This window comes from Podarcis tiliguerta, assembly GCF_965153285.1.
Source record: "Podarcis tiliguerta genome assembly, chromosome: 5".
Classification (NCBI taxonomy): Eukaryota; Metazoa; Chordata; class Lepidosauria; order Squamata; family Lacertidae; genus Podarcis; species Podarcis tiliguerta.
In genome coordinates, this window is record NC_139538.1 from 96798543 (window position 1) to 96825922 (window position 27380).

The following is a 27380-nucleotide window of genomic DNA, read 5'->3' on the forward strand; positions in this document are numbered from 1 at the left end:
ACGGTTCTTTTCTTTTGGCACTGATGTGTTCCTGGCAAGAAGCAAATACTACAGAGAGGCCTCTAACTCATTTCTCCATCAGAGCCGCCTGAATGTACAGAGACGCTAAACCAGCTGTGCTTTTCTCTGAATATTACCTGCTGCAACCTTTTGCTATGGAGTACAGAGTTGGAGCTGCTGTGTCTAAGAATTTCTCCCTACCAGTCTTGATAATTGATTACATGGTGAGATGGCAAACTCCCCCATTTACAGTCTCTGATCCATTGTCACTGCAGGAAAGTTCACATTTTCTATGGGCATTGCCCTATCCCTTCCTCTCTCCATATTGTGGTGGATTTGTGACACGACATTGCACACAAAAACTCATTCACACACTCAATCACCATATACTCTCCATCAATTTCTTTTTCTTCTTCCTTATCTTTTAAAATGAAAGACATGCCAGGCAGCACATCCATAGCATTAGCAATTCATATTGATCTTTGATCAAATTCTAATTGCTTCTTTTATCCCTTACATGGTATTTTATTGTATTACAATTTGAATTCTATGGAATTAAATTGTAATACAATATAGCAGGAGTGGCCAACTCCCAAGAGACTGCGATCTACTTTTTTATGGCTACAGGGCCTAAGATCAAGGGGAGACAAACAGATTGCTGGGGAAACAAACAGCCTCACTGAGTGAACTCCTCTTCCGTTCTGCAGATTGTGCAACAGTGGAGGGTGGGGCAGGATTCTGTTTTACCAACACAAAGGAAACGGACCCAGCAATCGACAGTGATCAAAACCTCACAGGGATCTACCTGTAGATCACGATTGACCTGTTGGACAATATAGAATAGGTAATAAAAATATAATTAAAATCACACCACATCTAGCACAGCCATATTTCAGTTGCTACAATAGGCAGAAAAATCATAAAGTGGTCCCTGAAGGCCCTCGGCAATTTTCAAGTGGTCTATGGAAAAAGAAGCTGCTCATCCACTGAGATAGAGTAAAGCCTTTGTCCTAACACTAGAACTCATGGACATACAATCATAGAATTGTGTAACAGGAAGGGACACTGAGGGTCATAGAGTCCAACCCCCGGCAATGCAGGGATTGCAGCTAGATCATTCAAGACCATCCAACCTCTGCTTAAAAACCTCCCAAGGAAGGAGACTCCACCACCTCTCATGGGAGTCCACTGTTGAACAGCTCTTAGCGTCAGAAAGTTCTTCTTGATGTTTAGTCGGAATCGCCTTTCTTGCAACTTGAAGACATTGGTTCAGGTCCTACCCTCTGGAGCAGGAGAAAAGAAGCTTGTTCCATCTTCCATGGGACAGACCTTTACATATTTGAAGATGGTTATCACATCTCCTCTCAGTCTTCTCTTTTCCAGGCTAAACATACCCAATACCCTCAACTGTGCCTTATAAGCAAGGCTGAATTAACCATTAAGCAAAATAAGTTTGTCCTTAGGTCATCTAGCAGTTGGTCCCTTACCTTTCCCACCCCGACCTGGCCACAGTGATCCATGCGACAGTCACCTCCAGGCTTGACTACTGTAATTCGCTCTAAGTGGGGCTGCCCTTGAAGCTGTCCCAGAAACTCCAGCGGGTGCAGAATGCTGCAGCGAGGCTCCTCACGGGGTCTCTGCCATGGGAGCATATTCACCCAATGCTTTTTCACTGGCTCCCGGTGGAGTACAGGGTCAGGTTCAAGGTGCTGCTTTTGACCTTTTAAGCCCTTCACGGCCTAGGACCCTCGTACCTACGGGACCGCCTCTCCCGGTATGCCCCACGGAGAGCCTCAAGGTCCATAAATAGCAACACCCTAGTGGTCCCGGGCCCTAAGGAAGTCAGATTAGCCTCAACCAGAGCCAGGGCCTTTTCAACTCTGGCCCCGGCCTGGTGGAATGCTCTGTCTCATGAGACCAGGGCCCTGCAGGATCTGATTTCTTTCTGCAGGGCCTGTAAGACAGAGTTGTTCTGCCTGGCCTTTGGCTTGGAGCCAATTTGATTCCCTCCCCCTCTTTCTTTTTCCTTTCTCCTCCTGTGATGAGGCTGCATTTTAATATTTTAATGTTTCAATATTTTAATGTTGTATTTTAATCTTGTTTTTAAGTTGTATTCATTCAACTTGTTTTTATTATTGCTTGTTAGCCACCCTATTATTATTATTATTATCTAGAGAAGGGGGGGCACCACAGTAATTTTCCATTGCTGGATTTTAAGCATTAATGGTCACAAAATGCTCAGCTGTGTGTTCATTTTCTCAGCTGAAGTATACAGTGGTACCTTGGGTTACATATGCTTCAGGTTACATACACCTCAGGTTACAGACTCCGCTAACCCAGAAATATTACCTCGGGTTAAGAACTTTGCTTCAGGATGAGAACAGAAATGGTGTGGCGGTGGCGCAGCAGCAGCAGCAGGCCCCATTAGCTAAAGTGGTGCTTCAGGTTAAGAACAATTTCAGGTTAAGAACGGATCTCCGGAACGAATTAAGTTCTTAACCCGAGATACCACTATATTTAAAATCCCAACAGAACAACTGTGCAACAAGGCAGGCAGGACGCCTTATCTCTTCTAGGTAGAGGCAGAAGTGTTATGTAGGATTAGTTTTGAGGATGTGATCAAAGACTTTGCAATTAGAAAAAGGAGGATATTTTTTTCAAATATAAAGTGGAAGTATACAAAACTTAACATTATTTTCCATCTTACTGTAGGTTTTGTTTCATTTTAAAAAATACAAAATATGGTTTATTATTGTTTATATTTTGATTTAGATATATATGGGGGCACCAAGTGCTTAGTACCTCTAAAGGTCTTTATCTAGCTCTTCTCATAAGGCTTGGTTTCCAAACCCTCAATCATCTTCTACACAGACTCCAGCACCATGATGTCCTTCTGACCACACTCAGGGTTGCCATACTTCCAAAAGTAAGCTTTTGTTGAGTTTTTTTGGGGAACATCTCTCTCCCCAAAACTAAAGTCTTTTGCAGCATTTTTCTTTTAAAAAAATCACCCTAGTTGCCATACAGCCAGGTTTTCCTGGTCATTTTGCTGAGTCAGCAAAAACCTGCATTTTGACAGTCCAATTCCTGGATGTGTGGCAGCCCTATTAGTACTATGACTTCCTATGATCAGGACACTAGACTTCAGTTGATGCAGCCTAGAATAGCTTAAGCTTTTTTTGCTGCTGCGTCACACTATTGACTTATGTTAAGCTCGGGGTCTACAAATACTCAGAGATCCTTTTCCCATGTTCTGCTGGCTCCTGCAGCCAATCGGAAGCCACACCTTGGTTTTCGAACGGTACCAAGAGTCGAACAGACTCCTGGAACAGATTAGGTTTGACAGCCAAGGTACCATTGTTTGGCGAAGATTAGCACATGTTGAAATGGCTTGAGGGTTTGTTGAAATACAGGCACCATAGAACTAAGGGACTCTTGAGTGTATATGAAACTCTTCCCATTGTAGGACTCTTACTGCTGTATCAGACCCAGAGAGGAATCAGGTCAACCATGTTCATGGGAAACAAAACTCAGGAAACAAGTCCTATTTTGGGCATGGAAAGAAGAGCCCTTACCAGTTCCTTCCCCTTCACAGCCTTCCCACAAGTGTGGATCATCTCCTTGGCTAGTATTTGCCCACTGTGCCCCAAGGAGTTTTCAGTTGATTTCCTAACACCTTTGACTTTGAGGTTAGAAAATTTGGAACACAACACCAGAGACATCCCTACTGCGACACACATTCAGTTTCTTCTCATTATTAAATAGATAGCTAATATACAGATAGCTGTACTTTTTATCAATACAGTCATACCTCAAGCTAAATATGCTTCAGGTTGAGCACTTTCGGGTTGCATGTGCAGACGCTCAAAATGACGTCACGCGCATGTGCGGAAACGGCGAATCATGACACACAGGCGCGGGTTACGTTCACTTCAGGATGCAAATGGGGATCCGAAACGTATCCCGTTCGTATCCAGAGGTACCACTGTATATAAATCCCGTCCAACAATGTATGCAAAAAGTTAATTTTAGTCCGAGAACTTGGTTGCTTGAAGCTTGTTCTTATAAGTAATTGAGAGTGACAGTGCTTTAATACAAGAGAATTTGAATGAGGTTGGGGTTTGTTTGTTTGTAAGCATAGCATTTCCCCACCCCAGTCTGGAGAGTGAATAGAGGACTACCTTGATGTTAAGAGTCTTGTTAATTTTATGGCCCATTTTCACATGGAGATCAGCTTTTATTTTCCGCATCTGCCTTTATTCTCTGCTCCATCATCAGTAAGGTTTACTGAGCAGAAACAGTGGGAGTATTATGGGAAGAAATCTAATCAATGCAGCGCTGAGGGACAGTCCTTCAAAATTCTCCCTCATGGCCGTGTGCCAGTTTGGAGGTCATTGTGAGGTTATGCTGTCTGACTTTCACACAAAAAACCCCCATCCAACTTCTCTCTGTGTGTGTAAGAAAGAGTGCTGGCAGTCCGAGTGTAATAGAAACCTTGTTAAAATAAGTTCCTGATATACATGCACCTGTTATACCACCCTCCCTAGCACAAAAGCTGTGTTTCCTATTTTAAACGCTTTGCGTGTCCGTCTGCATTCCCGCCCGTCTGCACTTGGTCTGGTGTGGTGCGGCCAAAGCACTCAAATGCCAGACCTCCAGCGAATGTCCGAGGGGTGCAGAAAGTTGCCGCAAGCAGATGTCCACAAACCTTGCCAAGCACTAATTTTCATGTCAGCCAGTTTGAAAGCTTCACTGGCTAATCCACATTTCGTGATGCAGAAGAGACACCACATAAATGTGTGGCCTTATTTCTTTAGTATTTCTTTCAGAGGCCTGCCCCTTTATCAGGTAGCCATGTGGGAAAGTGCATTGACAGAAACTGATGTGGCAGATTTAGTGGGGGGGGGGACTGTTAATAGAATACCTTAGGCAAAAAGATCTTTTTCCTCATGCAGTCAGCTCTCATTCTTCTCAAATTTTAAACATTTGTCAGATCCTATACTTCCGTAGGCTGTTACCTTGTGTCTGTGACTAACGTAAGTTGCCCAGTGGTGAAATTTATAACCCTCTGTGAATAGATCAATCTCCCTTTCAAACAGCAATAGTTCAACCTGGTTACGGAAACGGGCCCTAGTTCAGTAAATGCACTCTTAGTACTGCCATTCCTTTGCCAAAAAGGTCTGCCACAACATGCCCCACCAAGGCAAATGCAGCCCACCAGTCATATGTCTGCCAAGTGCTTGACTGTTTTCTCAGTCCAAGGCAGGCTGTGTTGTGCCGGGTGGGTCACAGGATGTGCAGAAGACCTGATCTAAAAAAAAAATTTAACATTGTGAAAACACAGCTTAACTCCTCCAGCAAGGGAGCACAGAAGCCAAAATGAAATTGGCCATTAAAAAGCCTTCCACTTTTTAGAGAAAAGAGCCTCAAGCTGATGTCAAATGAGATTTAATTTTTAAAAAGTATAAAAAGCCTAAGGAGTTTTGATTAAAAAGGCTTTCCTGGGGCAATGAATTTTAATGCTATTTTCTTAAAGAGAATTTTTTCGATGGTTATATTTCCATATCTCAGTCAGCACCAGTTTGAAGCTCCTGTCTCATGTGTCCCTCTCACCTTGGAGGCGCCCCTCCTCATTTTTGTTTCCCTGGTTCTTTTAAACTTTCCCTTTTAAAATATGTGCACAAGAAGTGCTCCAACCTTGGGAAGAAGAGACAGCTTTCATCTTCTCTAAACTGGACTACCAAGGTGTTTACCAGAAGGAAGAGGGATACCTGCTGTGCTGAGCACTTTTGTGGACTCATCGCTATCCACTCCAGCATTTGAACCCTGCTGGTAATATCTAAGCCGCCTTTTCCTTTCCAGTGGAGGTTGGTCTTCAGGTTGCCTTCAGCATCCTCAGCCTGTACTGAGCCAGCCCTCACCTGCCTGCTTACTTACACCCAGCCCAAGAGGAAGTGGCACTGGCGCTCAGCTTCCTCCTCAGCGTTGCCATTATAGAACTTTGCACCAGGGACAAAACTAGAATATTTGTTGTTGTTGTTGTTGTGTATTAAATTTGTATCATTTAAAATTTACACAGCAGTTCACAACATAAAAATACAAAATATATAATAAAACAAAAACAAGCCAATGAACCCCCTCCCACAAACACATTTTAAAAGCCATAGAGTGTTAATCAGGCTGGTTGAAGAGATACGTTTTCACCTGGCACCTTGAGATATGTGATGAAGGTGCCAGGTGAGCGTCCCTGGGGAGAGCATACCATAAATGGCGAGCCACTGCAGAAAAGGCCAATTAGCTGGCTCTGGTGCCACCTCCTGTTGGCTTTCTGCCTTTCACTCAGTCCCAGTAGGTGCAGCCACCACTGTTTTTGTTTAACCCTTGTACATGGACGCTTCCAGACAGGGCCCTTTATATATTGCAAGATCCATTTTGTCTGTGCGTGCCTAGCCTGTTAGCTCCCATACATTCCCATTATTTCAGCCATAATATTCATTACTGTTCCACCACTTGCCATCCATAGCAGTGGACAAAGTTTGATTGCCTTCCATTCAGAGTGAAGGCAATGCGGAAAGGTTTCGTAGTGGGGTTTGGGTGTGTGTCCTCCTTTTTGCCCTCAGGAATGTCGTGTGGCCACATCTCTGTGTTGTCCTGAAAAAGAAAGTGTATTGTTGGCTTGAAAGTTGCATAACTATTTCCTATTGGTATTAATGTCTCTATGTGGGGTTTATTGTGGGGTGTGTGCACATGGCACGCTGATATCATGAAGCCCCGGGCCCCCTCAATCACAGGGGCAAGGCAGCGAGCATGGTTGTCTGTCTGGTTGGTTATAAGTCGTTTTGGGGTGCCCTGGGCAATATAAAGGGGACTAACAAATTCAATAAATTATAATAATATCACAGTTGTGAACAAATACAGAAAACTGAAACACCACAAAGGGAGGTGATTTGCTATTTTAAAATCTCAGAAGCCCAACTTTTTGCATTAAAAATATTTCAGAAATAGCCTGCAGCACTAATTTGCTTGTGTAGCACCAGCAAGTACTGCATAGCACAAAAGATGAGCCCCAGGCAAATGAGATTTGGTGGTGAGTGGAGACAGAGTAACAGAATATTGAACTTCTGTATTTGAAACTCCTAATGACAAAGAATCTAAGAGGTCTGATACACATTGTCTATTAAACTCCCCTTTTCCGTTCCCCCAATTGCTATAGCACCACACTGCAGTACATTGCACTTCTTGCTAAAACTGTTTTCTAATATCTGAGCTTGAAGCATGATTGTTATAGACCTTTACTCAATTGCTCAGCTTGTTGTCATGCATTGAGTCATCTTTGTGGTTGATGTCAACCCCAATGTTTCTTCTGCTAAGAAAGCACTGGTGACTAGTATAACAAACCACACAATTTGTATGGCATAATCTTGCAATCACTTTCCCTGTGAGAGACAGCTACCATTTCCAGGAATCAGTCTTTTGCTCATGAGTAATAGCTATGAACTCTATTCAGCATCCTGGTTAAACACAGGGAAGGAAGAGTGAGCATAAGCATGCTAGCTCTATTCCCTCATTGCCTTCCACGAGTTCAGGAGCAGCTGTATGACGTGAAGAGCCTGCTTCTACTTGGTTAGGCTCCTCATGTCATGTAGAACCCTGATTTCCCAAGGCTCTACATCGCACAGAAGACTCAACAGGACCTGGGTGCTCTCTGGGTCCAGTAGCAACCAGTTGCCACTTGAGAGCTGTGTGCTTCCTTCCTTTCATGATTTTTAACAAAGACCCCAAATGCCTGAATGAGGTTATCATTTCTGAGATCTGTCTTCTGTTCATAATCATACAGAACATGAGACTCCCAAAGTGGAAGCACTAGTCCTTCCCAATTTACTCCAACTTGCACCAGCCCCAGCCAGCATAGCCAACAATCAGGAATTGTAGTAGCACAAAACATTTGGATTGCACCAGGTTAGGGTAAGCTGCTGTACACACGGCTTCTGTCTTTTGTGCAATCTAGTAGGATGTTTCTATGAAGTCATAGGAGGTAATTTTATTTTCAAGCTTCAAAAAGCTTGCACAAATAAATTATTGCCAGTCTTACTGATTTAATCTATTTAAAATTTGTTGGCAAAATAAAATTTCATTTTTAATTTCATGGTAGGCTAAATCAGGTGATACCCAGTAGAACTGCACCCACCCACCCTGAACATTTTTAGTAATTGTACTGAAATGCTTTTAGTTTCTTCATGAAATTTCTTATACTTTCCCCTTCTTATTTTGCTTTAGGCAACATTTCAGTGGTAACACTGAATGATGCCCTTGTAAAATATATTAGATGCAAGGTTTTGTTTTGCTTTGCTTTATGCATGAACCCAGTGGTGTTTGTACATACCTGAAGTGACAAGGTAGTTAGTGGGGGAAAGAAATTATTTCAGTGAGGTACTAAACAATTAAATGTTCATTTAAAACTCTATGGGACCAAACTCATTCATTCTCAAATATCATTTTAGGCTTATAACAAACAAACAGGCAAAAAGGAAATCCATAAGCTTCTCACAGCAGGAAAAGGGAAAAGCCTACAGAATTGTGTCACATAATTATGAAAAGGGTTCTTTTCATAATCTGGTTGTTCATACCATCAGACTGTAAGATTATTTATCCAGCAAGCTAAAAGAGTGGCAACGATTTCCATTAATCCTAAAGATAATCTTTTAGTATCTTTTTGATGCACTGTGTTAATAAAGAGCTACAAACTGAAGGGCTTGGACTAAAAAAATAATTAGGAACACTGCCTTTAATATCACATTCTAGCAATAACGGGAGTTGCACATTGCATATTTGGATTGCACATTTCGTAGTAAATGCAGAGATGTAACGTAAGTAAAAATGAAGCTATATTGATATATTGGCCCTACTCCATTAGTGTTGTTGGAGTGCCACAGAATGGCAGTCCCTTGGTTATATGGGAGATAGTGAAGGGATGTCGTCAGGGACACACTTGGAGTCTGGGCTAGCTATACCTGTGCCCTGTTCCTGGTGCCCTGAGGCACCGAGAATCAATCCTGCATAGCCCCATCCTGGGTTATTTTTCTTGGTCACACTAGAGCCCTATTCAGACATTCAAAAACCAGCAGCACTAACAGTCTGAAGGGGTAGACTGGGGAACCCCCTTTGAAATTATATAGGTTACTTTGTATGCCATTTTCATTCCAAAACCATTCCCACAAAAACACAAGTGTGAAACTGAATCCCTCTTAGTTTTGCCCATTCCAAATCAACTTTGAAGGCACCCCAAAAATGAACAACAGCCCCTGCACCTCTCCTGCGGATATTTGTCGCGTTTCTTGCCTAGGGGCACTTGCAGAAATATTTGTGCTATTTTCATACAAATTGCAACAAAACAATAGGAGAAATGGCATTAATCCTTTTTTTATCACTCCATGGAAAATGCTGCTCTCACAAGAAAACCACTGCAACCATCCTTTTGAAATACAGCAGGATTCATTACCTCAGAAAGGGTTGGTGTGCCTGCAAATTTTATCCAATTATATCAAGGGGGGGGGATTCAGTTTGTTTGTTTGTTTGTTTGTTTGTTTTTGTTTGTTTCTTTGTTTTAAAGAAGATTCCACCTAAACATTAGGAAGAACTTCCTGACAGTAAGAGCTGTTCGACAGTGGAATTTGCTGCCAAGGAGTGTGGTGGAGTCTCCTTCTTTGGAGGTCTTTAAGCAGAGGCTTGACAACCATATGTCAGGAGTGCTCTGATGGTGTTTCCTGCTTGGCAGGGGGGTGGACTCGATGGCCCTTGTGGTCTCTTCCAACTCTATGATTCTATGATTCTATCTCTATAGCTGTAAAAGGGGATAACAGAAGAGTTTTATTCTTCTGGATTAGGATTTGGACTTAAATCTACTCAGGCAGTCTATAAAGTACCTCAGACTGAATTGGGCTGTGCCAAATCAGAGCCCAAACCAAATTGTGCAGTTGGTGCACACCTGTACCTCAGGCAACCAATTGTCGAGTTGGGGTTTCATTTTGGGGATATGGATAGAAATGTGAAATAATAAACTAAAGCTAATATTCACTGTTAAAGAAAGGTAATGTTGAATAATTTCAGACATGATCTAGCACGTGTTTGACTCCAACTGAAATCAGTCAAATTACTGAATTTTTGGCTGGAACCTGCCTCTTTTTTATTCTGTATTCTGTACCAGCATAGTTAAAGCATGCGCACAAACGTACATTTGCTCTCTTAACTCTAAACTCTACAAGTTTATATTGTCCCCAAACGACCTCTTGCGAGTGAGCGTTTTTTAATTGCATTAATTTCAGTATGACATATTTAAGCATACACATTGGAATCCATGAGTTTTTGAAATGTTTTAACTTCAACTGGCTTGTACTCTCAGTTTTCAATACTTTGTGCAATATTGTGTCATAATCCTGAGCTGAATATTAGGTTATTTAGGAAATCTTGGTAAGCATTGGGAGAGTCTAGGGTACGTAATTGTTCACACTTCTCTTTACTTACATGCCTTTTTCACAACCCAACCCAAACTAAGCATTTTGAAATCCCTTTGGTTTAGAATTGTTGATATTCAAGCCTAACTCCTCTAAGTGTGTTTCCCTGGACGTGCTTGGAAGCGACCACATTATTTGGGAATCCTGATAAGGCAGAGATTGTGCGTGTAGCATCACTCAGTTGGGCTTATTTGTGCCCCTAGCGGACAAAGGGAGGGGTAGCTTTCCACAGTGTTTTTTCCTAGAAAAAGAGGTGCCGAAACTCACCATGAACTCATTCTCTTAGGTTTCCAAACTGAGTTAGAATCATAGAATCGTAGAGCTGGAAGCCCTGATGGGTGATAATGTGGCCTAGTAGCCCCATAAGGCCTTGTGTGAGACCTTGTGTGAGCACTTTCAGGGGCCTACTAGCATCAACTGACTCAAACTTTGGGCAGCTCGTCTAGCCACTGAACACTTCTTCCATAGCATGTGTCTGTCTCACATCCTAATCTGAATGGACAACACAGGTGCTCCCTCCTGTATCAACAGGGAAGGCAGGACCAAATCAGCCAATCTACAACAGGAATCTACGTTATTCCTACTCTGGGTGGAGAACCACCTCACTGGAACACATATTATCTAGGAGGTCCAATGCACACGCTGACTGGTTGAGCCGCACCACACTGTACCCAGGGGAATGGACACTACACAAGGCAGCATTTTGACATTTTCAGCGAGCCCCAGGTCCATTCGACATAGACATTAATCACAGTGCATCTGAGGGAGGGACTAGCTTTCAGATGCATTGTTTCTAGTTGCCTTGAGAAAAGGGTTTAGAAAAATGTTAAGCTGAGAAGATGAAATTATTTTTTAAAATGGCATTGGCAAAAGTGCAGTCAAGGCAGATAGGATTTTTCTTGAGTGGGGATGGAAATTACTAACAATATTAGTTTTAGTTGACAGACAAGGTTGTAAAGACATAGACTGGGAAGTCCAACCTCTGCCACCCTCACCCAGCCCCCTTTCTTGGTCCATCCCAAGTTCTGGCACCCAGACAAGTACTTGCAACTGAAGAGCTGGGCGCATAAAGACATGAGGTTCATGCGGCATCTGCATAGCAGGGGCTGACCTATATAACTCCAGACAAACTTGAAGCTCAGCTTTGACCCTTGCCTGTAACATGCTTTCAGAAGGCTCAGATTTTGTCCTTTGTGCAATACATTTACTGAACAGAGAGTCCTCCGTGATTGTTAACACTTTTTGACGGTCTATGTTTCTCTCAGAGAAGGAGAAGGATTATCTCCACAATCTGTCAAATGCCTTTAAATATGGAGTACCGGATGGGGGAGAGGCAACTAGCTGAGTTGCAACCAGAGACAAAATATGACATAGAACAGAAGTCGAACAGAGAGTTTATATCCCACCCATCTTTTTTTGCAGTTGTCAAATATGAAATCTCAAAACTTGCCAACTATCAAAATAGCAACTATCATTTGCCTTCTATATGACAAACTGCACTAAATAATTTTGGGCTTGTGCTACCAAATAATAATACTTTTCCATGTCTAAAAGTCTGTTGAAACCATTTTTAATGTTTCTTAATTTTTGTAATGTGATTTCCATAGATTATATTAATCCTCTAAATAGAAAAATCCTGTAGGATTATCTGTGTTTAGGCCGTTTTTCTAGGGTTTCAATTATAAGTGTTACATCTGGTTCCCAAACCTTATTTTTGTTTTAAACAGGATATGAGATTTGCTGGGTATCAACACATTTCTTTGAGAAAAAATTGTTTTAACAGTTACAGTCTCACCTGTGATTGGAAAATTATGGGGTATGCATATTTTTTATATACATATATTTCTTTAAAATGTTTATATCTAGAATATTTTATATATTTATATTTACAAAATTTATATTTATAAAATATTTATATTTATCACAATGATCTCAGGGCAGAATACAATAAAATTACCTTTCCATGAATTTGTTCCAATAACCTAGTATATTGGCTAAATCTCTTCTTTTTTGTTATGCCAACTAAGTAATTCATCTCTACACAGTCAAAGGTCCTATAGATGTTTAGAACTATCTAGGTTTTTGAGTCTTCCTGTAATGATTTCTATTGTATTAGCAGTTCCCCAATGGAGTTTTGAGATTTGGCAGCGAAGGACAAGGCCAGCAAAAACAGGATAGATGTATTATCTCAGTATTTGCTTTAAAAAAGTGCTATAAATAATTTATAATAATGATTAAATAATGAAATTGGTCAGTGTGATTAAATTTTAGAGAGGTCCTGGAAGGGTTTAGGGGTGACTACAATTTTAGAACGTTGCCATGTTCAGGGCAAGGTAGTTCTTCTAATGTGCCATGAAAAAGCCATGCCAGATAAGGAAAGGATTGAGATATTTCTAAATAAATGAGCTATGTAACCATCTGCATGGTTGTCTGCAGGTGAGGTACTCCTCATCCACCAAATCCTAAATTTACGTGGGGGTTACGTTCCAAGGCACTGTTCATGTATGTGAAATTGTGTATAATTGAAGCATCCATTGACAAAGCCTGAAAACACCCTCTAAACCTCTGGAAAACTTAGAAAAGCTCTTTTAAAAACCAGCAGCCCTACCAGACAGGCAGGAATGGTGGCAATGGTGGCACTCAGTCTTCCTCATAATTGGAAGACGATTTGCAAGTGCAAAGTCTGGGTCAGATGCACTTGTGGGGCTGGTGGTGTCTTGCCACTGAACATGATGATGGGCAGATGGTAGAGATGGTCAGGACATGCTTGGGGAGCCTCCTGGTCCACTGATACAGCTTCAACATGGTTGCGTCATCTGCATATCTGAGGTTGTTGATATTTCTTCCAGCAATCTTAATTCCGGCTAGGGATTCATCCAGCCCAGCCTTTCGCATGATGAATTCTGCATATAAGTTAAATAAGCAGGGAGACAATATACAGCCTTGCCGTACTCCTTTCCCAATTTTGAACCAATCAGTTGTTCCATATCCAGTTCTAACTGTAGCTTCTTGTCCCACATAGAGATTTCTCAGGAGACAGATGAGGTGATCAGGCACTCCCATTTCTTTAAGAACTTGCCATAGTTTGCCATGGTCGACACAGTCAAAGGCTTTTGCATAGTCAATGAAGCAAAAGTAGATGTCTTTCTGGAACTCTCTAGCTTTCTCCATAATCCAGCGCATGTTTGCAATTTGGTCTGTGGTTCCTCTGCCTCTTCTAAATCCAGCTTGCACTTCTGGGAGTTCTCGGTCCACATACTGCTTGAGCCTTCCTTGTAGAATTTTAAGCATAATCTTGCTAGCATGTGAAATGAGTGCAATTGTGCGGTAGGTGGAGCATTCTTTGGCACTGCCCTTCTTTGCGATTGGGATGTAGACTGATCTCCAATCCTCTGGCCACTGCTGAGTTTTCCAAACTTGCTGGCATATTGAGTGTCTTTGTCCATGGAGTTGTCTTTGTCCATGGAGTTTTCTTAGCAGGGATACTGGAGTAGCTTGCCGGTTCCTCCTCCAGGTGGATCACGTTTGGTCAAAACTCTCCACTATGACCTGCCCATCTTGGGTGGCCCTGCACGGCATAGCTCATAGCTTCTCTGAGTTATTCAAGCCCCTTTGCCACAACATGAAGGGGATCATACAAGTAGCAGCACCCAATATTTCTGCCTCAAAAGAGACAGAAAGTACCCAGGTACAGGCAGGGCAGGGCATGAGAACATCCCAAATGAAAATAGTCAGGCAGTACAGTACTGTCAGTGCTGTACAGCTTGAATGACGGGTGGGTGGGGAATAGATATGGGGTGCTACATATTGAAAGCAACTGCACTATCAGATGTGTTACTGGACTCCTACAAAAAGTTATGACTTCAGGCATGAAAGTACAGTTGCAAGATTATTTCACCATGCATAGCTTTCTAAATACTCTCCTTGGTGACTATGATCTACTGTTTTGAAAGGACCTGTATGTTACTGCATTTTATTTCCCCAGCCAGTCATATGAGGGGTACAGGTCATATTCATTACCAAAGTTTGCACCAAGAACAAAGACTTCAGTTGTCCTGTTGCTTGCAGATACCACTCGGGCCTAGTTAATCTTTCTCTTCACTTTGCTGGATGGGTATTGTAGGTTTCCAAATGCTTGATACAATTCCTTCTGATCTGTTTTTGAATGAAAGACTGGAGCAAATATGTCTTTTTATGCGGTTCGGCTGTAGACACGTATTTGGAGGCGTGTTAGGGCTTCTCCAGACAACCTGCTTATTATGCATTCATCCTGAATTGCTTTGCAGATCGCTTATGGTGATTTTTTAAAATTTATGTACAACTTATATGCCAAAATGGCTTTGTATATGTCTTCCTTTGTGTCATTCACTCATTTCACATTTTTCAGTGCATTTTCCCATAACTTTCCTACCTGCAGAAAGCCATTTTTAATACATTTGTTGCATTAGGGCACGGCAGTGCTTTAATTAACTTTAATGGCACAAGCCTTAATTTTCAGGATGTGCTTGAATAATCTTATTTTTGAGGCACTCTTTTTAAAAATGTTTTTTATTAAAGATTTTGTGGGCTTACAGAAGTGCATATATCGTTTCCATTTTCAGATCATAAAGTTCTTTCAACAGTTCAGCTGTATTCAATGTGAGACTTTGAGGTTGTATACAGTATAGGTTTGGGGAAAAGGAGGGTTGGGAAGAAAGAGCAAAGGTGGGAGAGAAAGGGGGTAATAAATTTCTGTTCTTTTACATGGTACGTGTGCGAGGTTTTTGTGTCAGTGTCACATGGGTAGGTTCTCTTTCTATTCATTTATTTGTTTTCATTGGCACTGAGAGATTAGGATGCCCGGAGGATGGTTAGTTGTCTACAGTTGACTGCAGTGAGTTCTGTTTGCCGGTGGGGTGGGCTAGTTGGGTCAAGTTAGCCATATCAATTCATATGCTGTCAGTGGGTTCTTGTTGTCCTGTTGGGCTGTGTGTGTAAGAAAGGGGAGCCGCACCAGGGTGAAGTCATCCTCTCTCTTTTTTTACTCCCGTGTTAGTTTCAGTTTGTTGGTTAGCTTTTCTACTAAGCTGTTTCCCCTACTATTTGGTACCAGTGGTTCATGTTCACTCCTGACAGGTCCCTTCAGTGTCTAGCTATGATGCTCCTGGCTGCTGAGAGTAGATAGGTTATAAGCTCTTTGTGGTGTGAATGTGTGCTATTGTCTTGGAAAATATTCAATAGAGCTAGTTCTGGGGTGGCTTCTAATACCTGTTGAGTTATTTTGCATACTTCTTATAGGACTGATGTCCAAAAAGGGCTGCATTTGGGGGCAATCCCACCACAAGTGGATGCTTGTGCTTGTAGAGGCACAGCCTCTTCAGCATGTTTTTGATGTTCCTGAGTGTTATCAACGCCAACATATATGGTGTTAGGTTAGATAAGTTTCAAGGTGAGTTCCCTTCTTTTGGCTGAGATGAAGATAAAAGGAGGTTTAGACCACAGTCATTGTTTTTTGATTGAGTTGAGGGGATTTGTGGGATTTTGGAGCAGCGCTTTTTATATTGTAGATACAGTCCCCTTGCCATGTCCCTCTGCTGTCAGCAGAAGGTTTTCAAGGGCCTTGTGGCTGCTTTTTATTGCTGGATTGTTTAAGAAGGCATGCAGTTGAGAGTGGGTTATCCCCTAGTTTGTATTTATTGTGTTGGTATGGGTTTATTATTTTTGTAGAAGTCTGTGACAATATAAACCTTTGGCTTGCCAAGTTTTCATTTGGAAGTTTTGGGCTGCATGATCGAATAGTGGGTGGTGGCCCAGGAGGGTTAATGGGGATGGGGTTGGAACAGTTTTCCACCTTTTTCCTTCCATGCTTAAAGCATGGTCTGTGTGAACCTTTTAGTGTTGTGGGGATTTTCCTTAGTTTGTTTTAGAGGAGTTGGTATGGTGTTGTGGGGTGTTTTTTTGATTGTGTCTATCTCCCTGTTTCCTTTCATCTTCTAGGATGTATGGGATTATGTGGCACATTTGGTTGGCAATGTAGTATAGTCCTATATTGGGAATTCCCCCATCCTTCTTCTGAGGAGGGTATTTGGAGCTTATTCCTGGCAGTTTTTTCTGCCATTAGCAGAGTTGGGTTGGGGAAATCCAAATTGAAAGGGTTTGGAATAGGTAGGTTAATTTTGGGGTGGTGATCATTTTGATCATGATTTTTAGTCTGAGGGGGTGAAGTTGGACTTCAGGTATTCATTGATTTCTTGCCACAGGGGGTTGTAGTTGTGGAGGAGGTTTCTGGCTATTTGTACCCCTGAATATGGTGCAGCAGAGCTTTATTTTTATGATGTAGGTGAATTCTTTTTGGATATGAGGGAGGGTGTTGAAACATATAGCCTCAGATTTTGCAAAGTTCACCTGTGGGGCTGACACCATTGTGAAGAGTGATTGCTGTGGTTGTGAGGTCTGGTGTCATGACCATCACTTACTTTATAGGTTTTGCCTTTTATTTCCACTCCCTTGATGTCGAGGGCTGCCCAGAGTCAGATTGCAAGGGGTTCCAGGGCCAGGATGAATAGGAAGGGGGGCAGTGGGCATCCTTGTCTTGTGCCTCTTGGGATTGCTATGGTATTGGAGTCCATATTGTTAATTCTGCATTTTGCTGAGGCTTGGGAGTAAATTTGTTTGAGGGTTTGTAGGCGGTTGGGGCCAAATGTCATGTTGGCTAATACTGCTATTAGGTATTTCCATTCCAGACAATCAAATGCTTTGAGGATGTCCAAGGACATAACTATCAGTGGGAGTTTGGTTGTTTTGCTATGTTCAATCAGGTTCAGTAATTTCCTAATGGGGTCTGGGGCTACTAATTTGTGTAGGAAAATTTTATGTGGTTAGCCAAGATTGATGTGAATATCTTGTAGTCCTGATTTATCAATGAGATTGGGCAGTATGATTCTACTTTGAGACTATCGTTGACTGGTTTGGGGATTTTGAGGCACTCTTTGTGTGCTAGCAGTATAATACAATATATTAGAAACTTGACAACCCCAGTATTTTGGAGATGAGACAGGCCATTTGATTGTGACTCTTATCTTCTCAGCTACATACTCTTGAAATTTTGGTTCAAAAAAGATCCCCCTCTGATAAAAGTTTTTAAAGTGTAGTTTGGGGATAGCCAATGCAATGCCTTCCGTAAGTTGTTGGACTCCAGCATCCCTGACTGTTATTGTCCATGCTGCCCAGGACGGATGGGAAGTTCCAGATGTAGCAGATGCCGAGACCTTTGAAAACAACAGAATGGCTGAGGCAACCCAGTTAGAAGGGCAGGGTTGAAATAATAAAATTATTATTATTGCTTTATTATTATAGCTTCAAGGTACTGTAGTTAGCATTTAGAGATCTTAGACATCTCAGATTGCATGTTGATATGGTGTGTAATCCAGCAGTTGTGTCCTGAACATGAATGGAAGGGAAAACCACAGGCTGGAAAGCAGGTTTTAGCACACATAATCATGTATGGGAGAATATGGTTGTAGGCTAGAGAAACTTTTGATGGTGTTTTCAGATCTTTGCCTGCTACTCCAGTACACTGTGAGTCAGAGAGAGTGTGTGTACATGTGTTTTCACGTGACTCATGACAAGTTTAAACAGATTTCATGTCAAAACATTTTTTTGCTGATGTAGCACATTGGTGCATTGAGCAGCTAATTGCTGCTCATTTGTTTGTAAGATTGTCTTATGACACCTAGTGGTCATTGTGCTGGTATTTCCGACTATTGTAATTATTACTGGACTCATATTCTAGACTAGAAGTTTTTACTCATAGTAGTTTTGTACTAGTCAGTTTCGTGCAGTTTATGGGCTAAGACTGAGCTAGTTGGGAAGTCCAAAGTTTGACTCCCCCTGCTATGAACTCTCTAGCTGGCCCAAGGCAAGCTGTTTTAACTCTACATCTGCCTCAGCAACTGTGGCATAGGACTAATTATACTTGCTTGCTTTGCTTGAAATGTTCTATATTAATACTGTATTACTGTTATGCATACTACAAGTTTTCAAATGGCAGGAGTCCAGGAGAGAATTTCCAGAAAATCCTGACAATTTCAAATAAATGTAAAAGCCAAGTGAAAGTGAATGTCCTGTAGGCACCAGGTGAAGACATTCCTCTTTAACCAGACCTTGGGTGATTATTATCTGATGCCCTTTTACATGTGTTGTGGAAGTGGGGGAATATTGGTTTTTGTTAAGTATTTTGTGCTTTGTATAATATAATTTTATGTTGTAAACTGCCCTGAGATCTACAGGCATAGGCCGGTATGCAAATTTAATAAATAATTATAACAATGATACTAATTCTCCTTTCCGTCATCTACAAGAAACAGACATATATACTACCACAAGTGTGAACAGTGAAAGCAACTCTAAACATTTCTGTAATTTCCTGCTGGACATCATAGAATCTTAATTTTCTGACTATATTTATGCTGTAGGTGGGAAATGCATGAACATTTTACTGTTATTTGATTGTTTGTTTGTTTATATAGCATGGACAATGTATATAGAGCTTTACAGACAAAGTGAGACAGAGGGAGATACAGAGAGAACAGCCCATTCTAAGAAGTTTGCATCCTTTTTTCCTAAAACATATAAATGTTCATATAAAAACATGCACTCATTATCATTGTCACTAGAAGAGAGAAAGTTTCATAGAATCCCAGAATCTTAGAGTTGGAGGCACCCAGGGGTGCCTTCTCCCCTGCAATGCAGCTGAGGCATCCATGACGTCTGGCATACGGTGATTGGGTATAAATAGTTGGAAAGAAAACTGCGTAGATGGAGAACAGTACACACAACAGTAGCAGTTTTTCTTTTTCTGCTTATTCTATGTATGGGTTTTTTCCTCTAAATTAAAATTGAGGAGGCTTTCCGGTTATAAGCAGAGCAGTCCTAATCCCTGGACTGCCTTGCTGGAGGGGCTGAGGTGCTGCAGAGGCTCCAAATGGGCCCACTCAAAGCGCTGCAGAGCACAGGCCACCACAGGCTGCGTTCCCACTTTCTGTAGCCAGGAGTAGGACCATGCCTCTGATGGAGCCAAGGCCGACTGATTTCCCACTGATTTCCCTAGTCAGCTGGAACCAGCAGGGCTGTGGGCGCCACAGAGAATCCACCTCTCTAATGCCAGCTGGGTGGGTGCTTAAGAACTTGGAGTCACAATCAAAAACAAAGCAAAAGAGTAACAATTCAAAAATGAAAACTGTAGTTTTAAGAAGCTGAAAAACATTATCCATGAAGGCATGATTTAAAAGGGGGGGGGGGGTTTGACGTGTGTAGCCGGAAATACTGGAAACTCTGAGCACTGGAGACCTTCTTTTGAAAGGCAGTTCTGGAAGATGAGGCAGGGTTGCTGGTGAAGAGGCTGTGCCCATGTCTCCTGCGGGCATCAAGGCCAGGACCCTTCCTGAAGACCAAAGAGGGTCACGGCCTCTTTCTTTAAGCTGCTCTTTTTGATTCTGCATATGCACTATTCGTAGCTGGGGGCGGGTACCCAATCCATCTTCATGGCTGTGTGCCACATCCCTGGTTAGCAAACCAGCAGCAGCGCTTGAGATTGGAGGTGGGATTGTCTTCTTCCCATCACCATCCTCCACTTGGCCAGTTGATTGGTGCCATCACCAGTACTGTGTGCCCACATCCCTCATCAAGACCACTGAAATTAAAGAGAAGTTGGTCACTTCTGTGGGGGCAGCTTCTGAACAGGAAATCCTGTAAAACATAGCGCAGTAAAGTGCACCTTCAGTTCTGAGTCGAGTTTCCATTTTTCCGTGCTTTTCTTAGCTGATCGTCGTAACGGTTCCCTTGCTACTTTCACTTATGTAAAATTAGAGCCCTCAGCAAAAGCATCATGAATAATTGACACTGAGAATAGCATGCTGTTGAGCACCATGGCAGCAGCGATCTGCTTGCTTTCTGACACTTTGAAGCCTTTGTTTCACTCCATTAATGAAGGTTTAACTACATAAAAGCTTTATACTGTGAGTTAAAGACACACATACTCCATTTCAGAGCAACAGAATAGTTTTTTTAAAAAATGGAAATCACTGGAAAGCAGCATCCCTACTGCAGTTGAGTTACAGTCCTGTCTCACAAAGTGCTCTTTTGTTACGTGCTTTGCAGGCTCTGTGCCTCCAGGTGGCTGGATCTCAGACATTTGCACTAGGCCCAAACACCCAGGTTTTGCATCCCTTATTTCATCTTGCTCAATGCTATGGTCCTGTTATATGTTACTTCTGACTACCAGGATGTTGTGTTATTTTAAAACTGCTGTGTGGTGAAAACTTGATAGATTTGGAAATAGCAACCTATATAATTAGCAACTTGAAGGCAGCAGTCCTTGCTAGGGGGCAGTTCCCACTGTGCAGACTGTGGCTTTCTTATGAGTTTTATGCATTGGGCTAGATAAATAATTTAAATGGTTTCTCTAACTCTTTTGTAATCCTTGGCCCGGTTTCATTCATGGCCCACTGGATATCCAAAAGGTGTATGACTTCTACAAAATTGTCTGAAACCTCTTCTTAGTCCTCGCTCTGCTTGGCCCCTTTTTTTTCTTGTCAGGTAGTGTACACAAAGCCTTACTTTGAATTGTTATTTAAGGTGATTGTTTTTCTTCCTCAATACATTTCCCATCTCTCTTTCTTTCTTTCTTTCTCTTCTCCCCTCAGGTTTCTTAACCATCCCAAAAATTGGCTTGGTACCGCTTTCGGAACTCAGACCATCTGGTAGCCATCACAGCCTCCTGTTGAGATCATGGAAACTGGTTCCGCCATGCTGCTGCTGCCACTGCCTCCCTCAGCTGCACATGTCACATTTCAGCACCATGCGGCGGTGGGCATAAAGCCCATTGGCACTAACACAGCAAAGCAACGGAGGAGCACAGGTAAGAGGGTCCTGGAAAAATTATAAGGCCCCAATCCAGCCACAGTCAAGTACTTCTGGTTTCACTGAAATCATTTTCACTGATTTCAGTTCCAGAGCTGAGCACGTGCTTTAACTCTCGCTCAGACGCATTTGTACATGCATACGCAGAGAGAGAGAAATTGATGGGAATTAAAAGCTCTTATCTTCGACTGGATTGCTCCCCATTTAAATCCTGTCCCATTTTATTTGGAAACAATCTGCTTCAATGGACTGGGTATAAGGAATTATTCCGTATGAGAAAAAGGATAGAGGGTCTTTTCTGTGGGCCTGGCTTTCAGACTGTAAACTCAACTAGCCTCTCTGAATCCTATCTTGACCTCACAGAGCTAGACCAAAGCAGCCTGGCTCTACTTGTTCAGAACTATGAAAGGCCCCTTCTTACAGGCAAGGGAAGGTGGAAGAGATTGAAGACATCAGGGTTTGCATCAGACTTTAGTAGTCCCTCTGCCCCAACACTGATTTCAGGTTTTGCCAAGATTTGCTATAACCCCTGCCACCCTTAGGCCCCCCACCCCAAACTGCTGCTACCAGTTGACTTCTCCTGGACATCCTCACCGAAGTGTAGGGTGACACTGCTTGGGTCCCATCCACTGCAGGTAACCACTATGTTGTAAAGGTAAAGGAACCCTGACAGGTAAGTCCAGTCGCAGACGACTCTGGGCTTGCAGCGCTCATCTCGCTTTACAGGCTGAGGGAGCCAGCATTTGTCCACAGACAGCTTTCCGGGTCGTGTGGCCAGCATGACTAAATCTCTTCTGGTGCAATGGAACACCAAAACCAGAGCAGCGCACAGAAACATTGTTTACTTTCCCGCCGGAGCAGTACCTATTAATCTACTTGCACTTTTTTGCATGCTTTCAAACTCCTAGGTTGACAGGAGCTGGGACTGAGCAACGGGAGCTCCCCCCGTCGCGGGGATTCAAACTGCCGACCTTCTGATCGGCAAGCCCAGGAGCCACTCTTCTGGTGCCAGCTTACTTGGAGGAGTTTGTCAAGACGCATTTGGACAGGATACCTACCACATGATGGGTTCCCACTCCAGGTGGTTGTTGATGATGGTCAGGCAAATACCATTACCCTTGATCCCTTCTAAAATTAACCAAGATGACACTAGACTTACTTTTGCATATTACAGTGTAAGAGGTTTTAACATTGGCACTATAACTCATGAGATGCATGCATGTATGTATTTAATATGCCTGGCATAAGAAATTTAAATAGCAGCCATGGGAGGGCTGGGGAGGGAGAACTCAAACATACACACACCACACACACACACACACACACACACACACACACACACACACACACTGGTGCAGCAGTCTTGATGGGGGAAGGAAATTCCCAATGCTGCTGTCCCCCCCCCCCCCCCCCGGGCAGACTGGAAGCTGCCATTGGCTGGTGATTTTTTTAAAATGAAAGGTTGACAGCCCTGTTTATGGCCATATCATTATAATTTTTTATGAAGCTTCTGATCCTGGCAGTTGTTATCCTTTGGGGTTGTATATCTCTCCTACCTTAAAACTGTCGTTTTTCCCATTACATAACAAAAATAGCTGGCTTGGTGCCTTTGGAGGAGAGACTGTTGAGGTGTTTATTACCATCAGTCCCCCTCTCCCAAAGTGCGTTCTTCACTCAGCACTGAAACTGCTGGGAATGGAGGTGGGGGAAGAGTACCGGCTTTCCTACTGTGGAATGGATCTCTGATGGACTCCGTACGTGCCGCTTTGGTTTATTAAGCAACATTTTAACCAGTTAAAATAAATTTACAAGCACTTATAAAATCCCAAAAGTAATTGGTTTTCACCCTTGAGCAAAAACATTTCATAACAGGCACATTAAGCATTAATGTAACCAAACCTTTTTATTGTTGACAACCACAGGACAATCATGTGTAAGACTAACAGTTTGTAGTTAATATTTATGACGGAGCTTATGACTCACCTGTGGAGCAATTAAGTGCTGCTCTTAAAGACTGAGGTTTGGGGTTTTTTTACACACACAAAAAGTATTTTCTGCATGCCCATGTGAATCTCCTGCAACCTGCTTGCTTTAAACACTGATCTTTCTAAACATTGTACATTATTCTGCTGAACAGATAACAGACATGTTAATTATTGCTGAGTTTATACTTCTAAAGACCGTTGTATGTCTGGGTCAGACCAGATAATATCAGTACATCAAAACAGCACATTAAACCCCAAATGATCAGATCAGCTGAGGTCAGCAGATGAGACATACACACACACCTGTGGGTGACAGTACACATTATCAAAAAATGTGAGAGTGGCAACCCCATGTCAAGACCCATGTATCAAACAACAACATGTTAACTGACTGGGTGTCCTTGAGACTTTCCCTGTCCTAGCCCTACATCATTGGCGCCTGCCAGCAGTGGCAGTGAAATGCTCTGCATAAAGTTTCTCAGGATACTAGTAAATCATATTTCATGATTTCATATTGGGGTAGTCCATACACTGTCTTGCAATGTTGCTGGACTCTTTCCATCATTCCTGTCCCTGGGCCTGATGGGATTTTCACTCCAACAACATGTTTCTAAGCTCTGGGATGGAATTTGGCAGAGGACTGTTATTTTTTATTTAGCCCAGAGTTTCTGATAACAAGTAATTCTGCCTTGCATATTGCCACACAAATGGTTCTTCATGTTTTCAGAGGGTTTGGTCCTTACAGATTAGGTCAGGCGGACATGGAGTCAGGGTGGTGTAGTGGTTAGAGAGTTGAAGTAGGACTGGGAAGGCCAAAAAATCAAAGCGCCATTTGGCCACGAAGTTCACGAGGTGACTTTGGGCCACCCACATTTTCTCAATCTAACAGCTTCACAGAATTGTTGTGGAGATAAAATGAGAGCTGAAAACTATGTACACCTTGAGCTTCCTGGAGGAAGAATGGAATCTAAATGCAACAGATAAATACCATACACATCTGGGAATTAATGAATCATTAGAGCAATCACTGCATTGGTCATAAAGAAAGATGGGATCTTTTGACACCTTTTGTTTGATGAATTGTGTTGGCACAGTAGCTTGCCTTGATAGTTGCATTGAAGATGCCTTTATTAAGCAGTAGAGCACAAGCTTTGCATGCAGAGGGACCCAGATTCAGCCCATGCTGTCTCCAGTTAAAGGGTACCAAGCAGCAGTACGTGGAAAGACTCCGGCCTGAGATCTTCCAGAGCAGATCCCAAAATGGGAAGATAGAGGTAGACAAAATGGAGCGTTAATGTATGCATTAGTTTTGGCCCAGTATGGTTCTGGCATCTCTTTCAGATGCTGAACATAGTCTTTAAAGCTTGCTTCTATATGAATTAATAAAATAAATTCAGGGTGACTTGTGTGGGGTGCCATCTCGGTTGGGGCATCACAGTGTTCAGAAAATTATCAGGCCCCCTGGCTGATATATTATTAAGAATGGGCTTTGTGTAGCCTCCAGTAGGTGAACACCCACTGGCCAAGCCTGGTGGTGCCTGGCCAGACCCCAACAGCTCCATGCCCTGTGCATAGAATGCAGGATATTAACCCATGTTAGTCATGCATACATACTTTAAGTTAAATGTCAGGTTATAAATAATAAAGATGGACTACCTGGATTACTAACAACAATAAAAGCTAAAGTATGATTGTTATAAATGTGGAATTTGTAGAATATTCCTAAAAGATTGTATTGTGTCTAAACTAGTAATGCACTGATTAGCAACACCATTAATTTTTCCTCCCTCTAGAGATCTTTTTTGTCTTGCAGGTTACTATAATTCAACCCAGGGATTTGTTGGACCTCATCTGCATCAGAGTGAGACTGTCCTTTGGGGTGAGGTAGTAGGTTGTATAGTTTTAGGGTTATACCCTGCCTGTCAGATAACTATACAATCTACTGTCTTTCCTGAAGTGGCTGTGATAGCGGCACAGGACGTTCCATCACCGTATCAGGAAACAACATCTGTTACTGATGCATACTGAATGTATGGGACAGGAGAGCGGAACCTTAAAGTATTTGAATCAGCCCATCCACTGACCTCGTTGAGCCAAGGACGTGATTCAAGGGCCAAACACACCAACCAAATAATGTCCTCTTACTGAGTTGTGCTGGATAAGGGTGGCCTCTGTGTCTAGGTGTACACATTTTGGCTAACCAAACAGTATGGTCTTCTTTAAAATGTTTTGCAAAAAAAATAACTCTTGTGGAAGAGAGCATCTTTCTTTAGTACAGTAGTTCCATAGGAAGTTTGCACAGATCGCAATATCCTCCAAATGTAAATTACAGCACTACTTGGCCACTAAAGGTTTCCAGTTGAGACAGGAATAGACCCATTTGGCAGGTGGCAGTGAAGAAGAGGAGAGGGCCCATTTGGTTATTATCAGAGGGTGCTACAATGTGGCAGCAGAGGTAAAGTATGGACCAAGACCACATGGTAGGAAAATCCCACACAATAGACCTGGAGTAGTGACTCATGAGTGGAAGCAGAAGGCATTTCAAGGCTGCTGCTAGTACTGAGGAGTGACTAGGAGGTGGGGAAAGGGCTGGTGGACATAGGAAGGAGAGCATGATGCCAGCGCTGTACTGCAACACCTGGAGAATGGCCAGCAGCACTAAATACAGGTGTATCCTAGTGGAATGAGCACCATCATCCCCTCTTTGGCTCTGTTGGATTCCTTGAAGAGCAACCCCTGGTTGTCACCCAGTGGAAATGGCAGGCTTGCCTTTCACTCCAAATACATTTATGCATCACCACATGCAAGACTCTCTTGATTGTGGAAGCAAAAGCCAAGAAGTAGCTATGTTCTATCAACGCCACCCAGCGCTCTGGCAGGATGAGGTAGTAGGTTGTGTGGTTTCAGGGTAGTGATTTTGCCCCAATCAGGAGATAACTATACAACCTACTGCCTTCCCTGAGGAGCAGCTTTGCAGCTTGCCCAGAAAACCCATTTCACTTTCAAGTAGACCATCCATGCCACAGTCCTCCCAAAGTATCTTGGGAACTGTATGATTATGCTGGGAATTCTGTGTTGGAGAACCACTCCCCTCACCTAAAAATGCAGTTCCCAAGGGCAATATGACTTTTAAGCCAGCTTCAATCTATGAAATGGGACAGTATAAATTAAAGAAGATGTTATGGTCATCTCCAGAGTAAACATATGTGAAAATAGTTTTATTTGGGATTTTATATTTAGAATTTGTATAATTTTATGCTTGTCAATTAATTCATATTTTAGAAAAAGATCTGATTTATCTCATAAGTTCAATAAAATGTTTTGGGCTGTAAAAAATTTGCCTTAAGTGTCAATTGAGTGGAGTAAAATTGTTGTTATGTTCTGAAGAGTAACACTTTGACCCTCCTATTCAGCATATTTGCAAGACTGCCACTTGGCTTACAAACCGCTACAGTGGGTGTCACTAAGTTGTCAGGGTGAGGATTTAACTCTTTACTGCCAAAAGTACACTTACAAGTTTGGAAAAGGCATGTCCACCCGTCCTGCGTCTCTCAGCTCTCCATAGATGTGCCCCCAATGATGCAGTTGCAGCAACGGAGAGACCCCGCTCCCAACCTCAGCTTATGCTTCTTCCCCACCTGAGCTGTGCACAAGCTTCAGTCCTCTTTTGCTCCCTCTTACTGAGGTTGGAAAAACAAGGCTCCCCTCATTTAACCCCGTGAAGCAGCCCATGATGCCGTCTCTTTCAATGCTGATGACCGCAGGCAGCCACACTTTAAGCACAAGTGAATCAGGTCCTACCAGACCCCTGTGGTGTGTTTTTACAGGAGGCCGAGCCGTAAGGGATCTTTCGTTTCTGAAACTAACTTAGTGAATGCATGTCCTCAGGTACATAAGCCTACAAGCCATGTTTTACAGAAATGGAATAACTGCTTCTGTTATCAGCTTCACATCTGTGCATAAACCTACATATGTAAATACTAGT

The 27380-nt window shown here is 42.4% G+C and overlaps 1 protein-coding gene across 6 annotated transcripts in view; it reads left to right on the forward strand.

Moving 5' to 3' along the window:
- LOC310677753 (uncharacterized protein) overlaps window positions 1–26731 on the forward strand; it is a 148976-nt gene extending 122245 nt beyond the window's left edge. For 5 of the 6 annotated variants that reach the window (XR_014511395.1, XR_014511396.1, XR_014511398.1 and 2 more), the window contains 2 exons: window positions 21194–21408; window positions 22319–26731. Coding sequence is in view for 1 of the 6 variants with exons in the window: in XM_083440997.1 (XP_083297123.1) it covers window positions 21194–21254 (61 nt within the window). In the remaining 5 variants the exon portion in view is untranslated. The remainder of the gene's footprint in view (window positions 1–21193; window positions 21409–22318) is intronic. The other variant, XR_014511402.1, reaches the window with a different exon arrangement.
- Window positions 26732–27380: the final 649 nt, after the last annotated feature.